A 19,714-nucleotide genomic window follows, 5' to 3' on the forward strand; every position below is an offset into this window, starting at 1 on the left:
ACTTTCAAGGCCAAGCAAGAATTCAAATCTAATTCTGTTGTTATGGCTTGACTACACTATCCCTCATACAATAGTGTAGTATTTTCATGTGACCTACTCACACCTTCTTGTATCATCTTGATGTCTTATATGTGGTGCAATGTAAATAGCTGTTAGCCTGCATTCTTTAGAATATGAGGGCAAGGAATACACCCACGTGAGTTCAGTAAAGCCACCATTTTTCTCTGAGTATTTTTAAACCACTTGTGATTGAGGATGTGAGTGAGGATCTGGATGAGTAGGACTGACGGCATACACGTTTACTTTGAAGTTAAATGAAGAAAACTGGCATGGTAGAGAACGCAGTGATGCCTTCATGTTCTGCGAGGGTGAAAATTTAATGTTTGTTATAGATCATGAACAACTGAAGAAGGAACTGGGAAATGGTGACCATCTTGATGAGAGCGGCCACAATTTCAAAGGGAACCAAGCATGTACTTAAATATCAGAGAGAGAGGAGGACAGAGAGACAGAGACATACAGACATACAGAGAGAGAGAGAGAGAGAGAGAGAGAGAGAGAGAGAGAGAGAGATGTGTGAGTAATGTTAATCTCTTCATATTGGTTCATATATTTTCCATAAATGGAAATAGATTTAGAGTGACTAAATCATTTGCCCATGGTCATACAATCAGATGACTGAGCTGTGTGACACAGAAACCTGCATCTTATCACAATGTATCACTTGTCCAGAAACTTAGGAACTGCCATAATTGACCACTCTGGTGCCTTTGTTTCTTTTTGCTAGTATTCTTTGCTGACATTGGAGACACTGATATTAACTGCCCATGGTAACTAATGCTTCCATTACCCATCCCCTTAAAACCCATGTCACTATCTTGCCTAAACCCTCTCCAAGTGAGCTCAGCTGTAGAAACTCTGCCTTCCTTTCCTGAGAGCCAAAACCATGCTGTCTTACATCCCATCCCGAGTAGGATTTCTTGTAGCAATAGACTATATAACTCAATGAGGAATGGAAGCGTCAGGGTAATGAGCAAAGCAAGTTCCTATAGTAGGAAACAGAGGTAAGAGTGTTTCCTGGGCAGAGAGATACTTTCCTATAGAAGTTATCGTAGCGATGATCATGTTCTGTAGTACTGTTAACATAACCAAAGCAGCAGTCTAGTGTACTTTACAGTTATGTGGCCCATGTGGGTGATCTTGGAGCCATTTGCAATGTGTTTGTATAGGAAAATGCTTCTCAAAAGACAAGGTAAAAGGATTATGAGTGAATTCAGTATCCATCCCAGAACCTCCTAAGTGTGTACTAATGTGCATTGATGGTTTCATCTTTAGTAGAGTCATCACTCATCACCAAGGTATTAGACTAGATATCTAGGCTTTTCTTTCCAATCAAGCACTAAATGGGAGCTGTATGGCAAAGTATATGTGACTATTAAAGCGTGAATTAAATGTCACCTTCATCTTTAATTAATGAAATTGTACAGATAACTAAGGTAGGTAATCTTATTACAATACACGGGATACTTCTAATTTTTCAGGTGACTTATAACTCACAGGTAAGTAGACATTGGCATGATCCCTCATTCTCAGAAATGCTGCAAAGTTCTCTAATATCCCAACACTCTGCTGACGTAGCCTTTCCAAGAGTGGCTTAAATGACCCAACTCCTGGCCTCTGAGGTGGATGAATGCTCTACCTAAGGAAAATGATTCCTCGGGTGTATGCTTTGGATACAGTTTTTAAAAACCTGCTTCTTTCAGAAAAGGACTTATCTTGCTTTTTCAGATGTAACTGTATGGAGCCACATAGTCCCAGCAATGACACACTGAAGGAATGGCGGGAGTCCAACCTTTCTGCCTCTGACATAATCTGGGGGAACCTAACTGTGTCAGTAAGTAAAACATGGCAAAGGAACTCAAATCTGAGTCATTTACTGTCAAGACCTTTATTAGCATTTTTAATCAGTTATTGTGACTAAGGTAAGAATTTTGGAAATACAAACTTATACCAGTGATAGCTTTGTTTTAAAGTTCCCCAATTCAGATATCTGTCCATAACTGGGGCTTTTCATTCCTTTCTTTTCATAGACCTGCATCTCTCTGAAAGGTTACACAAACAGAAGAAGGGGACGCGTCAACTAAAAACATTAAATACTAATTTAAAAAAAAGTTCTCTTTGTTTCTCAACAGATTCCTAACTTCTATTTTTATTCTGTATTCTACTAAAAAAAAAAAGATAGAGCTAGATCCATATTTCTACGTATAGTGGTTGAGTTCTGTACCTGTGTTTTATTTCCTTATGCCTTTATTTGTAAATGTTTTCTCGTGGGAACATTTCTCAGTTCTTACTCTTTACTTCATGTGTGAACATCTCTTAGACTCTGTATTCACAGGCTTTACTTATTTCTGTTCAGTGAAAACATGAAGTTTGGGTAAAACCCAAGTGTTCTGCTTTATAATAAGTATAAAAATCCCTGAGTAGCCCCACTTTCTTTCTATTCCTTCCAGTTATAATCATCACTATCCAAAACCTTTACCACCCTACCTACCTGTATGTTCTCAAATTTCTTTATAGCCATCAGCACAAACAACTTCTACTTCATTTGATTAAACACATACTATTTTAGTAAGTGATACAGTTAATGGAACATAGAAATATTTTGCTATAAGATCTTATAAGCCTTTAAATATATTATTTGAGAAGGATATGACCTTCTATCTTTATATATTGGGATTATAATATAATTACAACATTTCTCCCTCCCCTTTCTTTCCTGCAATCGTTCCCATATATCCCTCCTTGCAGTCTTAAAACTCATGGCCTCTTTCCTATTAGTCGTATTACATGCATATATTAAATATTTTAAACTATGCCCAAGTATTCTTTAGAATATTGACTTGGAGATATTGTTGACTATACTCATGTATGCTTACAAAGACAGAAATCTAAGTATACCAGCTTGCCATAAAGTTGAATTAAATAGCAAACGTTTGAGTGAACATTGTTCAACATAATCATTTGGTGTTTATCAAACATTTGACCCTTTGATTTTGGTTCTTTCCCCTTACTGAGGTATATTCTGTTGTATATGTTCTTTCAGAATTAAAAATCAATTTACTTATTCTTGGTTTACAATTTAATCTTGCCCTATATTTTATGATCTTTATTTTCTTTATTTTCTCCTGCTCTCTGTTTCTCTGTGTCTCTGTGTACGAGAGAGAGAGAGAGAGAGAGAGAGAGAGAGAGAGAGAGAGAGAGAGAGAGAGAGAGAGAGAGAAAGAGAGAGAGGGGGGGGAGCAGAGAGACATAAAACACACATTAATGTTGAAATTTGTAGGTTACAAATTTTGCTTTTCAAATCTAGGCATCTTGAAAACAGCAGAGTCCCTTGCATTTCTTTAGAATAAACCTCCACTTACTCTTGTCTGCTGTTGTGGTCAACATTTATTCTTTTCAACCTATATTTCCCTAGAAAAGTAATGCAACCAGGGTTCTTGTTTTCAGAAAACTGTTTAAATTAATCAGTAAAGGAAGTGATGGTGTGAACAAGAAAGCACAATGCAAGTTTAGTGAGAAATTAGATCTGGGGTTGTGGTGGGGTCATGGTGGAATCATGGTGGAGTCATAGTGAGGTCATGGTAGGTGTGTAGGCAGTGAGTATTGTGCTTTATCTACAAAGCTTCATTTTGTGTCACATATTTCTATTTTCTCTTGATCACAAATTCAAAATAAACCAGTCTGAATTATTCAACCAAATAAAGACATGTGTTGTTTTTCTCTAAATCATTTAATGCAAAATAGTAAAATTTATTCTATATATTAGCCAATCCAATTGATGATGTTAGCCACAAGTGAATTATTTCAATTTTTTGCTTAAGAATTTTTAGTCAATATATTTAACAGTGTCTCCCTTTCCCCTCTTCATACAGAGCCTCCCACCTCTCTACCCACCCACCCTTTGACAATAGAAGTTTTTGTACAATTAGAGGGTTATAAAAATATTTTAGATGCAAAACAAATTTAACACTTTATACCTTATTTTAATTTTTAAAATTCTCTATTATGAATTAATGTTACATAAGAAATTTCATATCATTTTTCATCAGTTAATAGCAGATTTTTCAATAGGTAATATGTATTCTTGATGAGAAACAGGCTCACCAGAATTGATGTTACATAGAAAAAAATAATATTCATAAGTCAATGGAAGTCAATAAATTTATCTTATTCTGTTTTACAGCATAACCATAATTATTATCAAATGTATGTAATTAATTAAGCCCTATATTGATGACTGTTGTAACTAGTTTTATAAAACAGTGATATAGTAAATTTACATACTATGTATTTGGAATGTCACATATTATTTTATTTCATCATAATATATCTTATAATTACTAACTTATACCTTGATAACTCAGTAAGGCAGAGAATCAAAATCAAAGGGTTAAATGTTTGGTAAACACCAAATGATTATGTTGAACTACGTTCACCTCACGTTTACTGTTTAATTCAACTTTATGGCAAGCTAATAGACTTAGACTTCTGTCTCTGTGCACTTACACAAGTACAGTCAGGAACATCTCAAAGCAAGGAGGGATATATGGAAACATTTGGAGGAAGCAGAGGGGGAGGGGAAATGTAATAGTATTATAATTATTATTATATTGTAATTATATTTTAATTACATTATAATTTCAAAAATCTTTAAAAACTAAAAAAGAAGGAAAAGTGATTATCAATTGCTTGAAATTTGTTTCAATGCTTTTTAGTCTCTCTATACATACATATATATATATGAAAAGACATTAATAATTTTACATTCATATTTTCAAAACATGCTAATAATTTCCATTTTAATTTTTACCAATTTACAGAATTGTTGAAATAGGATGTGTTGGAAGAGTAATTAGAATCTGTTTGTCAGCAAGTATCTTTTGAGTACTTACTATATTGTAAACCATGATAGACAAAAATGAAAGGCTTTGAAGTTTGTTTGCACGTCCAAAGGACTCCTTTTCCCCTCTCTCTGTCTCTTCATTTCTTTGACTCTGTTTCTATCCCAAACCCCTCTCACTCTGTGTGTGTGTGTGTGTGTGTGTGTGTGTGTGTGTGTATGCGTGTGTGTGTGTGCGTGTGTGTGTGTGCGCATGTGTGTGTTGGACATGTAGATAGTATAAAGCTGAAAATAAATGTTGAATTCTGTAGTTACTTTTTACCTACAGAATTTACTTTTTAGAATCAGAGCCCCACCCTTGTTTCCTTGAAAAACAAACGAACAAGAAAATAATAGTTTACAATTTGCTTTGAGTTGAGATAGCTAGCTTTGGCATTGGCGGTTATAGATAGGCAGTTGAATAATCTTTTCTTGCATCTGGCTTCTTAAGAGTAGAGCATCTGACCCACCTACATCCAAAGAATTCATAGAAGCCTTTCAGACATTCACAAAAGACTGCAGGTGCTCACAAATCACTATGTGCTGTGTGGGACTCCCACTTCCTCTGCTTAGACATCCTGGTGCACGTAACACTGCTTAGCAATTGTTCCAAGCATTTCTAAAGATGCACACAAAAAGAGACTGGAAATTTCAAAGATTTTTTTTCAAAATTTATTTATTAAGTTTAAGAAGGAAAATTAAAGCTATAAATAAGGCTGAGGTTTATCATTATCATTATCATTATTATTATTATTATGTAGTTCTTCAGTAGCTTAGTTTCTGTTCTCTGAATCATTTTAACATGAATAACTGAAATTTAGCTAATAATAAAGACAGTGTGGTGTCTGTTACATGGCTATAAGTTATTCTGATAGGATTTTTCAAGAACCTTTAGATTGGGTACCTATGTCAAGGAGAAGTTGGTTGTTGCTTGTTTCCAGATGACAATGTGGGCCACTTATTTATTTTAAATATTTAGGAGGAGTTTGTTTTATTCTAGAGTGAACTCAGGGGCTTGAAGTTTGGTTCAGTGAAAATAGCATATCTCTAAATTTTCTTTGTACTATTCCACAAAGCAAGTCTTGTTCAGGGTCACAATACCTAGATGAATAAAGATTTTCCTGGCTTCTTTAAGCTGATATTTCCTATTTGTTTTGAATACAGTAATATAATTTTTAGAATATGAAAGTTTTCCAAGATGACTTAGAAATATTTTTTCCTTTCAAAATATTTAATGCTTATATAAAATGTTGTTTTTCCCCCCCTTTGAAGTTCTTTTTGACTTTGCTGCCACCTAATGGCTAAGACAGTAATTAAATTTTTTCTCTTTCTTTTTCTTTTCTTTTTTCTTAACCTTTTTTTTTCCTTAAAAAACAAAACATAACAAACAAACATAAAAGCAGAAGACATCCCATGGGAAAGCAAAGCAAGCATGACCCTCTCCTTGTTCATGTAGGAATTTCTTTGTCATTTCTTATTTGAATTTAACAATTACTGTATACGATTCAAATTTCCATTTCTTTAAATATATATCATCATTTTTTGTTACCTTTCATAGCCTTCTTAGTATTGTTGAACTAGTTTTTAAAAATAATTACTGTTCTGCACTAGTCTATAATGCCTATCACAAGCGCAGTGCATGCACCCAGCTCTACCACATAGCATTAGTGAGGCTGAAAAAACATTGCTTGGTTTCTCCATGTCTCAGCTTTCTCTGGTATCAAATATAAATGAAAATATCTGTCTATGGTGTTGGTGTGAAAAAAACTAAAATGACATATTTAAATGCTTTATCATATTTCTGATGTTAGTACAAACTACATTATCAAACTTATCACATTTAAAATATATCTGTTATCTTGAACTTAATCGATGTCAGATTTAAAAACCTATCCAAGTAGAACTTGAAATCAAGTATCATACCTCCTAAGTTCTGTGGGAGCCATGGGTGAGCAGTCTAGTTGTCTCAGCTGCGTTTGATAGGGTGTTAGTTTTCTAAAAGAAATGCACTGAGTGTTCTTTACCAGTTGTGTTTCCCTTCCTCTCAGGAGTGCAGATCACTGCACGGGGAGTATGTCGGGCGAGCCTGTGGCCATGGCCACCCCTACGTGCCGGATGTTCTCTTCTGGTCGGTGATCCTGTTCTTCTCCACAGTTACCATGTCAGCCACCCTGAAGCAGTTCAAGACCAGCCGCTATTTCCCAACCAAGGTACTTGAGTTTAAATATTTCTGATCCAAATATAAACTAAATATTCTACATGCTCAAGGTTGGGGAGAGTTACTGATGGAATGACATGAACTGGTAGAACGGTTATGAGAGAACTGGCAAGCTAGACGTAGGTCCTAGAACAGGGCTGGGAAGAAGCCCTTTGTGACATAGCTACCAGAGATGGCACAAGCTCTTCTGCTTTCCTTCAAACTGAAAGGTCAACACTTCCCTTCCCACGTACAGATTTGGGAAGTCAAAGCATAGGCCATATTAGTGATTGTCACTTCCTTTCCCAGGGAGCAGTGGGGCCTAAGCCAGCCTGACAGGAACCGGTGTTACACTCTCGACATGGAGAAGCCTTGCACTGTGCACTAGGACACGATTTTCTTGTTTTAAATGCATCAGTCCTTTACCCCAAGCCACCATGCTTGTATCTGTATATTTGAGAAAGGAAACGGAATCAACTGAGTTCAATATTTAACATACAATAAAAAAATCTGTGAGGTCTGAGTCCACCATGAAAAGGTCCAGGATGAGATTTAACACACACACACATGCACACGCACACACACACACACACACACACACACACGCACGCACGCACACACGCCCGCGCGCGCGCGCACACACACACACACACTTTTCAGATTGAGATAAATATCTCAAAAAAATTCCACTTTGGTAAATAAGAAGAGTTCCTTCCAGAGACTTTTCGGTCACTATCTTCTTCACAAAAGATGACAGACTTATCTCCTCCACCTTCCAGCTGAACCATTCTCTGTATGTCAGAATCTAACGACTTTGTTCATGGGTTGCAAAAGCATACTAATAGAAAGCAAATGTTACTGAAAGTTTTTTAAGAGTAACTACTCAAAAATGTCCTTGTAGAGCTTGGGAGATGGCTTAGTCTGTGAAGTGCTTGCTCTGTAAACATAAGAACCTAAACCCAGAGTCCAAGAACGGTAAAGGGGTGGGGTGGGGGAAAGCTGGGTGTATTGGTGCACACCTGTGGTCCCAGAGATCACAGTGAGATTGCAGGGGGAAAGAGGTGACTCCTTCATGTGCCTTTGCCTGAGCTATTGGATGAGGCTCCAGGCCAGTGAGAAATGGGGCCAGCATCTCAGGAGGTTTTTCTCTGACTTGCACATGTGTACCATGAACTGTGCACCCCTGCACAATGGCTTTCTACAATGAGAAGTTGTTCAAAAAATGGCTTATACAAAGTTCATTTCATTTCAAAGAAATTTTAAAATTTGCCTACATTGTTGTGTATATTAGTAATTGTCATACCTTAAGTAATTAAAAAACACTTCTTTAATAAAAGCAAGTAATGCCATTTAGTGGTCCTTTGGATTCATAATGTTAAAATATAATGTGTATTCAAGAGTCCTAAAATTCACCTGATGCAGGCCAGACAACTTTATTCTGTGTTCCAAATTTTCACATACTTGGGTTTATAATATAGATACCTTAAATAAATATGAAAAAGAAAATGACCACCATTATTTCAGTTCAATAAATCTTTATTCTGAAAAAGTGTGGGTGAGAGACATAGATATGTATTCAGACTGTAGCATAGCATAGCTAATGATACTATGTTACTCTGTGCATACAGAGTAACATCATGATATTATGTCACAGCGGTCATATTCAAGACTGCTGAATATTTCTAGTTATTTATAGCTCCCTCAAAGTAACAATATTTTCATTATTTTTAGGTTCGATCCATAGTGAGTGATTTTGCGGTTTTTCTTACAATTCTGTGTATGGTTTTAATTGACTATGCCATTGGGATCCCATCACCAAAACTACAAGTACCAAGTGTTTTCAAGGTGAATTTATCTAGCATGTAACATCTATCTGCTTTTCTATTCCTCTGTATCTAATAGATGATCTGTGACCCAGTATAAGAAACTTTTATGAGAACATGAGCAATATACATTAATAGATTAAGAAATAAATTGTTGTCTGGTATTAAAAAGAATAATAAAAATAAAACTTCAAGACTGCTTAAATGTTTCCTATCACCTATTATAGTTGGAAGATATGCAAACAGTCCAGCTTGCCTACAAATCCAGGACACATTCTGAAACTGAGGGACATGCATTACTGTGAGGGAAACTGCACAGTGAATAGGGTTTGAAAAACATTAAAAACTAGGCTTGGGATAAGTATACCAACCATATTATAAAGGCAGGACGGCCCTTGATGCCAGCAAATTTACTGCCTCAGCCTGTTTTCTCATCTGTCAAACAGAGCTAGGGACTTAATCGGAGAATCATTTGCTATCATAATGAATTCCTCTGGGACTCATTTCCAGCAGCAGCCTTGTTTTGAACCTTTTGCTGAGCTTATGATGTGGCTCAGTTTCTGGTTTTTTGTTTTGTTTTGTTTTGGTTTGGTTTTCATTTTTCATATAGTAGCCTGTGCACACACCTGAAATAAGTTACTATATTACACCAAAACCTTCTATTTATATATTCACTAAACTAAAAGAAAGCTCTGCCTTGTTTCTAGCATAGTGTACAATGTGCAATCTTAAATGTAGACAAATTTGCATACAGTAAATAGTAGGTATTAGTGTTACTTATTAAATACAGGTATTGATTGAGAATGATGTTTTAATTAGTCTGCTGGAGTTAAAAATTGACCTCAATTAATTATTAACCCTGGAACCTTAGACAACTTACTACGGCACTCTATGCCTCAATTTCATCCCTACTGTTCTATGAAGAGAAAATAGGTTAAAAGATAAGACACTCAGAGGGTTGTCCTTAGTAATGTGAATGCTCCGTGAGTTCATTACTTATTGAATGCTCAGCCAATCGCTTCATAGTTAAGAGTTCCATGTTTATATCTGTATGACTTAGTTTGGTTAGGTATTCATCAATCTTGCTACTGATATCTATGCTTAAATTTTTTTCTCAGCCTACCAGAGACGACCGTGGCTGGTTTGTTACACCTTTGGGTCCAAACCCATGGTGGACAATCATAGCTGCCATCATCCCAGCTTTACTCTGTACTATTCTGATTTTCATGGACCAGCAGATTACAGCTGTCATCATCAACAGAAAAGAGCACAAGCTAAAGGTATGTATTTAACATCCATTATCATACAAATGATTCTTATGCAGCTGATAGTAATTGATGGTCATAGGTTCCGTCTTTAATATGTATACATTTGTTCAGTATAGAATACTGTTTTCAGGTTCGTAGTTTTTATTGTTTTCCAGGACACTTTGTCTTATGGTGATATGAAAATTTTAGTTGCAATATTTGTCTATCCTCGAGTCTGAAACCTTACTTCTAAAGGGGAAAAATGGTTCTAACTTTAGCATGCTTACCATTAACTTGGTGAAATATTCAATTCTGGTAAGGAAATACTTACCAACTTGACTTCTGTCTGGGATTCTGCTATTTCTTTATTGGATGCCAAGTATGTTCGTTATTACAAGGGACCATATTTCAGATATGTTTCACTGAATTATATCATTTAAAAATTATTATTTGTTTGTAATGCCTAAAACAAAGGGAAAGTGTGCCCATAAACACTATAGCTTATATGTGACATTTTTGAGCATTATTGTGGATTTTTAGTAAAAGTAGATTTTATTTAATATAATTATATAAATATATATTATGTATATATACATATGTATGTGTGTGTGTATGTTAACTAAGTCCACAAAATATCAAATGGTTAAAAATAGTCAGAATCAATACAGGAAGAGAAGGCAGAAAGCCTATAAGAGCCAGAGGAACAGGAGGTGTGCTGTGAGATAGGAAATGCATACCTATGAACCGCAGCAAGGGCAATACCAAGACGCGTGCTAATATGGAAGAGGAGAACCTTACCAGATCCGTTAGTAGACAAAGAACTACAGGGAATTAATGACTGCTGAGAGAGGGAGAATCAGTCTTTGCCAGGGTGGAGCCCCTATTTGATTTGCAGGAACCAAATGGTCAGCCCTGAAGTCACATACACATAAGCAACACTAAATGGAGTCAGCAAATTATATTCCCATGTGTGTGTGTGAGTGTGTGCATGTGTGTTATGTATGTAACAATTAATAAAGAGGCCATAAGTTTGAGACATGGCAGAAATTGAAAGAAGGAAGCAGGAAAGGGTGGGGTGGGGAATGAAGTAATTATATTTAATTATTTTTAAATCAGAATCAAAACTTGTAAAATAGGACAAACATAATCTTATTTTGTTCTGACACTGAAGAAATTGCCAGCTACCTCTGCATGTCTTTTAAACTCAAGAATTTTTGCTGAAGTAACAACTCTTGTGCTATGTACAATTTTAGAAAATATTAGGATAATTAAAATGTCTGTGTAAACTATTTCACTGATATAACAATAAGCATAGTTATAAGAATGTACAATTATTTGTAATAAATTATATTGAGGAGTTTGCAGTAAATATTAGAGAGTATGAGCATTCCTCATTCTATTGAAAGCAATTTTAGGATGAAACTTCTTTTAAAAAATAATTAATTCAACTTGCTTGTGGTTTTTGTTAAATAAATTTTTTAATTATTGAAGATATATAATTTACATTTTCACAATAAGATATTGTGACTAATTCTCGAAATTCCAGCATTTGGGAGACTGAGTCAGGAGGATGATCATGAGTTCAAGGCCACCCTGACTTCGTGGTAAAACTACATTATTGAACAGCAGAGCTAGTCATGCAGCTCTGTAGTCAATAAAGCACAATGCAACAAAATGTATTACCTGCTACACTCTAAAATCTAGGAATCATTCACAACTGTACATCTTGTTTTTCCCTTTTTTAAAAAATAAAAATATCTTTACCTTTCTGTGTTTATATGAGTTAGATTTTAAAAACAGAGAATATGAAGAGTTAAAGGGAAAAGTGAAAATTCCATAGTCCATTAATCTGAAAGTGACGTTGCACATCCTCTTCACAGGAACATAGGTAGCTTTTCTTTGGTTCTAGGGATGCCTAAACTCAGGGTTTTAAGTGCAGCATGCCCAGCTCAAATGTTTACACAGTGCACGGAGTGCCTGCTTTTTTCCACATAAGACCATTACCTTAAAGGCCATACCAACTACTTAATCTGAATGATCATTTTTAATGAATGTATTTCATTATATTCATGTTTAAGATTGAATGGAAAGACTGATATTTAGGTAGAAAGTAAGATATAAAGTCACTGTTTGCCTTTCGAAGAGTAGAGTAGGTTAGCCTTTGTAATAACAGGCAGAAATGCCACTGGCCTGCTGAAGCTCGGCTGTCTATACAGGCTGTCCTTAAACTGCTCTAGGTAGAGCTTATTTTTAGCCCGTAGTGGAATCATGTTTAAAAGGCTAGAGCTAGACTTGCTGAAGTTGGTACCATCCCCTCAACTATTAAATGCCCTCTGCTCCTTCCTAGAGACTCATCTTGTACATCCCAGGCCCTTGCTCTTGCTCCTCAGTCTTCTTACAAACAGAGTATGTCCTTGACATTTATAACTGTTCCAAAGTTCCAAATCAATACATCATTTCCTCCTTTACACTGCATACAGTGTTGCTAGCATACAGTAGAATGTTCTTCTAGTGTTTCTTCAAAGTACTCAAATAGGTAGAATGGAATAAAGAAGTACAATTTTTTAATATCCAGTCCATGAAATAAACACGGGGTATGTTACATTATCTCTTTTGTTACATGAATAAATCAGTATATATTTAACTTTTTAAATATAAATTTTAAGTCAGCATGGATTTAGTGAACAACAGACTGGCTTCATCACACTGTCTGTCCACAGTAGTCAGTCTGTCCTCAGCCATTGTGAGCACTCTACACTCAGTGTTCAAAACAGGGTCCCTCCAGCATTGTCATACTTTAACAACAATAAAGCATCATCATTATTAATTATTATTATTATTTGTCTATAGCCATTTTCTCCTATATGTTCCACTATGATGTATTCTGTTGTTGCTGATTTTCCTTTTGACAACAAAAGTATTACTTCTTACAATACCATTTATTAGGAATAACAGTTTGTCCATGGCTATTCTCCTTGCCTATTGAAATTTTTTCAGAGTTTCCCGGCTTTGGCATGAGCTTCATGTTCATGAAAAGAAGTTCCCTGAGTATATTCCCAAATCACAAGCTAACTATACTTCCAGCCTTTATTAATTTTTAACTTTAAGCTCCTCACGACCTTGGTTGGAACATCATTCCATGGACTGCGTTCTTTCATTTCTGCACAAGCCTGTGGTAGTCAATGCAGCAGATATCCGAGTGCACACCGTCTCTTCATCATCTTAGAATCTTGTCATCTTAGCTCTCTTCCAAATGTATTATAGAGCTTTTGATTTTTCTGCACCTCACTTCCAGAACTAGTCATTTTCATTCACATCATATTTTTCATAACATCAAAAAATGTTTTTATAATAGTTTTGTACTAGTAAATACCCAATAAGGTGTTGAGCTACTCAAACTACCTGACTCATTGGTTAGGTAATTTACTATACCCAAGAATAAGGGAGCATAAATTAGCAAAACTCCAAATCACCCCACTGGTCTTTGTGTCATGCAAACATTAAAGTAGCCACAAAAATAAAAATATGACCAGGATAATTATTATATATTATATAGATGCGCAAATAAATCCATCCACTCTCTAGAATTTAGGATTTCCCTGTAGAATTGCTGGGGGTGGGGTAGGCAAAGATTAACTAAATCCTTTTCAAAGGCATTAAAAACAAAAGCTTGGTTTTGTTTAGAGCATACTCTGTGAAAGTGGAAATAAAGCGAGACATTATTTGTAGAAGAGAAAGTTTCTGTTAAGATACAGCTCTGGGATTTTCTACATGTTTCTGTAGACAGTTCAGGCTTCTTTTGACATCATTTTTAATAAACAGCAATACAATCCCAGATCACTGGAGCAAATGAATGCATTCACAGCATTCATTTGGCACCACGTTCCCTTGATGACTATGGCATTTGATATGTTCTTTTTTGCCCTCTTTGTCAGCCTGGTTCCTCATGTCAATCTATAGTCTTTTATGTGGTTAACGTGACAGATGCAGGAAATTGCTGCCAAGTTTGAAATGATTTCTTCAGCAGTGGCATCTGGGTATCAGATGGTCCTCTTGGCTGGCCTCTTGTCTTGCTGCATGTTGGTTTTAGTGGGGTCTGGTGTAGCATCACCTGTTGCTATGCTCCCTCTTCCTCCCATATGTCCATTTCCCATGATTCAAGGATGAATGTGAGAATAAAAGCTACAGTTCTGTCTTTATTTTGAAAAAAAAAAAAACTACAGAAATATGTTACAAGGTGCAGAGGTCTCTCTCTGACAAAGGATACTTCCCTTTGGCTGGCATGCCTAATCAGCTAATAATTTGTTTGCAACGAACAAGTTTTTAAAAACATTTTAAAAGAAAGGCAAGAAGAAGGATGCTGATTAATGAATGAAAATGTCAGAATTGCCGTATCTCCTTTGGTTTGCATTAAGTCAAATTGTACTTATTGTGCAGCATAATTCAGGGAAATCATGTATTCATTTTAAAGACAGAATTGTTCTCTCTGAAATAATTATCTTGCCTACTTCCAGAAATCCAAAATTCCACTATTGACATTTATTTAAAAAAAAAAAACAATAAGAGCCATAGGAAATTATTTTTAGGAGGAAGACTTTCTTTTCTCCATATTATTAAATTTAGTGAATATGGATGGTTAGAAATTAAGGATGTGCTAAAAACGACAATATTGAAAAGGGAGGGGTCTGTCATCTCTTTCTTTTGTGTCCCCTGGCACTTCTCATAAATACAAATTCATTTTTGGTAGTACCACAAATTTAAAACAATTCCAGAGGCACAATTGCATTGAATCCCCTTGGAGGCAGGAATTTGGGTAGATTCTAATTCACACTCTGATTTGCACTCCCTAGAACAAAGCACTCCTGTAACTGCTTCAGGCGCTGTTCTTTAAGATAGTGAGTCTCCTGCTATTAACCTATAGCTTGTGAAACGTTGTGCTGAAGTCTTCTTCTTATGCATGTTTGATTATGCTGATGCCAGGATGGCTTCTCATTTTCTAGATCTCCCTGGGTGTTTTATTCTCACTACCAGGCCAAATGTAACTGCTCTATTTATTCTATAATTATAACTATTACATTAGATTTTAATATGTGTTTCAAGAATATATGTTTCCTTGTTTTAAAAAAGCCATTCTACTCAGGAGGCAGAGGTTAGAGGATTGTCAAGTTCAAGGCCAGGCTTGTGTATATAATGAATTATAGGACACTTGGGCTACATAATGAGAATAATGAGACCCTGTATAAAGAGAGAGAGAGAGAGAGAGAGAGAAGAGAGAGAGGAGAGAGAGCAGAGAGAGAGAGAGCAGAGAGAGAGAGAGATAAAAAGAAAAAGAGAGAGGAGAGAGAGGGGAGAGAGAGGGGAGAGAGAGAAAACAAGTTCAATCTGTAACATCTATTGATTGTCTCTTGTCTGTTAATAATTATGCTAAGAAACTATAGAAAGTACTGAGAAATGATTTGATGTTATCTGTCCTTAAACTTGGATTTATTATAGTAGAACCTAACATGCACTTGGTATTTATGATAGAGCAGACACTAATCTCAATCACTTCTGGAATTAAATAATTTAATTATCACAACCTAATGAGATACCTTTTATGACATTATCAACTTCTCTCAGCTCAGAAAAGGCCCAAGAGGTTAAATGATTTACCTAAGGCCATTGTTGAGCCTTTACTTATTTTCATTTTAAATATATTTTTGAATATAGATTCTTCTATCATATAATGTGTCTGGCCACAGTTTCCCTTCCCTCCACTCCTCCCAGATCTACCCTCCACCACCATTTCCTCTTCAGAAAAGAGTAGGCTTCCAAGAGACAACAGCCAAAACAGGAGAAAACAAAATACAGTAAGACAAAGCAAAAGCCCTTATATAGAGGCTGGTTGAGGCAACTCAATAGAAGAAAAAGAACTCCAAAGACTGGCAAGAGAGTCAGAGATACACATGCTACCACTGTTAGGAGTCCCACCAAACTATCAGCCATGACATGTACACAGAGGACCTGATACAGAGCCACACGGGCCCTGTGCTTGCTGTCATTTAAACCCAGCGATAAGTTTCCAGAACAGACACTTTTGGTCGTTATGTTGCATGGACTCTGATGAAGTAGTACTGAAAATAATGAAGTAAGAGCCAAGTCACAGTGTAAGTCAAGATTTTTTCCACCTCTGTGAACAGCAGTGCGCTTCAGCATCTTTGGTTGTCTCCTCAGAGACCTACCCAATCAGCCAATCAGGAGCAGTCTTTGAACATCCTGGCACCCACTTTACTTACTTAATTTTCTGCCTCATTGAGTGCAGGATAGTGATAGTGGAGCGGAGCGGGATTACAGAGGAGGCAGAGACACAAATGCTGTTATTTCAGGGGATGGCTGGAGTCTCTGGTTGTTGAAAAGAAAACAAAATGAGAATAAGATCACAGGGCACTGAGATAAACGTGAGAATAAATAAGAGCAGTTGGGCTCTGTGATACTATACTTTCCTATAAGACATCATCCCTGAAATGAGAGCACGGTATGGTAGACAGTATCTTAGAACTTAGCTGTGGAGCATCTGCTAGGAAGGCCTCTCAGTACTGTCAGGAAGTGGTTTCTATTCTCAACCAAGCCAAGTGGCCGTGTTGGTGACACCATTGCTTTCTCCTTCTTTTGTGTCTTTAACAGAAAGGTTGTGGCTATCACCTGGATCTGTTAATGGTGGCGGTCATGCTCGGGGTCTGCTCCATTATGGGCCTGCCATGGTTTGTGGCTGCCACAGTCCTCTCCATCACTCATGTCAACAGCCTCAAGCTCGAATCTGAGTGCTCTGCTCCAGGAGAACAACCCAAGTTTCTCGGCATTCGAGAGCAGAGGGTGACCGGGCTCATGATTTTTATTCTTATGGGTTCATCCGTTTTCATGACCAGCATTCTGAAGGTAATGAAATCATCATTCATATGTTTAATATATCATTTTAATATAGGCATCCATATGTAAACATTGCACAGCATGAGATAAAAGTGATAATTAAAAAAATGTTTATATAATTCTCCTTCACTAATGATAAATGAAAATTTGTCCTATTTTAGAATCCTGAAGTACTTGAAAGTACAATTTTGTTCTACTCTCTGGCAGTAACAATTTTGATTTGTAATTTTCATGCCATGGAACAGGTCGTACTTTCTGGGTAGATAGCTACTAAACTCACTGCACTTCCATCCAAATTCAAGTTTCTAGTATTTTGTCAATCTGTATATTGAGTATTATTATTCGGTCTGTAGAGTGAATCTTATTGTAAGTCGGTGGTGTTGACAGGACAATGAGCATGCCTTGCTCACCCAGACAGCTTTATATTTTGAAGGCCTCACAAAACACAGCATTAGTAACTTCTACACTTAAAATTATTGAATTAAATTTGAACAGCAGTAAAGACTGATGGTTTTTGTCATATAATTCTGAAAGGCAGTCTTACAGCATGATAGCTTATCATTCATTTTGATTGCTGAACATATTAAATATTAATCTAATTGTTTCATTTATGCAACTTCTTGTATTTAATCATTGAAAACTCTTATTTCTGTTATATAACTAATAGAATAGAGGATAAAATGAGCTAACCCAATAAAGAAAATTTGAACAATTCACCTGTTAACAAATATTTGCCACAATGAAGGACCAATTTGTAAAAGGAAAACTTCACCCCTTATCTTTAATCCAAATATCTTACTATTTTAAAAGAGAATGGAAATTGTCTTTAAAGTGGCTAAGAATGTTTATTGTGGCTCGATAGAGCTTCCAGTACCATTGCTTAGGAATCATGCAGGTTTCAGAGTAAGTTAAATTCTTACAGCTACACTACGGTTAGCATCTCCCTTCAGATTGGAGTAACTAAGTTGCAGGCAGCATAAGTCACTGCTTAGTGTTACAAATATAAACATGCTAAGGTACTGTTTGAAGTTACATCTTCCGACTCTGAGCTATACTTGAGCGTAGCATGCTTTCAACTGTCCTTTCCCCTCTCTGATAGTTGCAAAACTGAATGATGGTGTGCTGGAAAATAATGCCAGGCATTCTTCTAATTGTTCTCTTACAGTTTATCCCCATGCCAGTGTTGTATGGAGTGTTTCTTTATATGGGTGCTTCGTCTCTGAAAGGAATTCAGGTAAATTAATTTACTCTTACAGACATGTCCGCTGTGACTTAACATATAGACGCCAAGTCACATGACAGCAAGGCTCATCTGAGGACAGGCTTTCTGACATATGTAAATTTTATGAAAATGGCCAGAATTGTAGATGCTAAAGTGGATTTTCTGCTAAGTGAGCATTCTCTCATTTATGTGCAACATCCCCCCAAACATGAGCAACCTTAAATTACGATGTACACATGTGTATGTTCTTATGTATGTGCATGGGTGTGTGTGTGTGTGTGTGTGTGTGTGTACATGCGTGCGTGCTTGAAGGGACAATGCATGTATGTGTAGAGACCAGAGGATACCTGTGGAATTCACCACCTTAAGAGTGGCCAGGAAACAATTCCAGTGATTCCTGAAATGTTTCTATTTGTATTTTCTCAGCACCAGGAATGTCTGGCTTTCTTATGTGAGCTCTGAGGAGCTAACCTCAGTTTTCATGCTTATATGGCAAGCACTTTGCCAGTTGAGTCGCTGTTTACAGTAAATACGGTAACACTGAAAAGTTTGCGTTTGATCACCTTTTAGAAAATGAATTAAATTCATTTCAAAATATATACAAATGCTGGTTTTGATACTCTATCAAGCCATGTTTATGGGACCTATTCATAACAAAAGAAAAATACCTCATGCAAAAGACAAATAATTTCCTCCAAAGAAAGTGCTTGTTGCATGCAACATATACTGTTAAGTGTTAGAAACAGGCGATTTTCCAGCAGCAATGAAGTAAAGCACATTTGTTGAAAACTCATAGTAAAAATGATCACAAAAGAGACATGGCAAAATGATTATAATACAAAGGAAAGGAAAATCTGCCATGTGTTTATAAAGCTCTGAGCTGGGGTTGGATCAAACCCTCAAGATAGAAAACTAAAAATAATTTGCCAATAGAGTAATACCCTCCCTGAGCTTCTTTTTCTTTGATGTTTGTTTTTCTTCTAGAAACCCTGTCTCGAAAAATCAAAAAAAAAATTGCATAATGAAATTATTTTGAAAACTAAGCTACGATAAAGGCATAACACAAGGAACATTTAAATGTAGGGAAAGTATGTTTTCAATGTTATCTGGATAAATATTTTAGGGATTGTGTTAGTTTTATTTTTGCTGCCTAAGATGTTACTATGTAATTTTGTAGGTAAAGCAAGGAGTATATATTATCTCAATATTTTCAAGTCCTGAATATGGAAGATTAGCTGTGTAGTTCTGGGACAAAATATATTTTTTCTGGTTGACAAGGATTGTCAGCATCTGGAGATTTGATGGGGTTGTAAGATCATTTTCAAGATGCCTTAAAACACGGCTGAGGGTGAGAGGCCTTACTGGCTCCTCTCCTTTTCT

General features: G+C 36.2%; 1 protein-coding gene across 10 annotated transcripts in view; it reads left to right on the forward strand.

Moving 5' to 3' along the window:
• Positions 1-19,714, forward strand: part of Slc4a10 (solute carrier family 4 member 10) — a 96,860-nt gene that overhangs the window by 46,918 nt on the left and 30,228 nt on the right. For all 10 annotated transcript variants that reach the window (XM_029473669.1, XM_029473664.1, XM_029473689.1 and 7 more), the window contains 6 exons: positions 1,789-1,894; positions 6,988-7,149; positions 8,868-8,981; positions 10,078-10,239; positions 16,870-17,121; positions 18,278-18,346. In XM_029473669.1, the coding sequence (XP_029329529.1) occupies positions 1,789-1,894; positions 6,988-7,149; positions 8,868-8,981; positions 10,078-10,239; positions 16,870-17,121; positions 18,278-18,346 (865 nt within the window). The remainder of the gene's footprint in view (positions 1-1,788; positions 1,895-6,987; positions 7,150-8,867; positions 8,982-10,077; positions 10,240-16,869; positions 17,122-18,277; positions 18,347-19,714) is intronic.

The sequence above is a fragment of the Mus caroli genome, chromosome 2 (assembly GCF_900094665.2).
Source record: "Mus caroli chromosome 2, CAROLI_EIJ_v1.1, whole genome shotgun sequence".
NCBI lineage: Eukaryota > Metazoa > Chordata > Mammalia > Rodentia > Muridae > Mus > Mus caroli.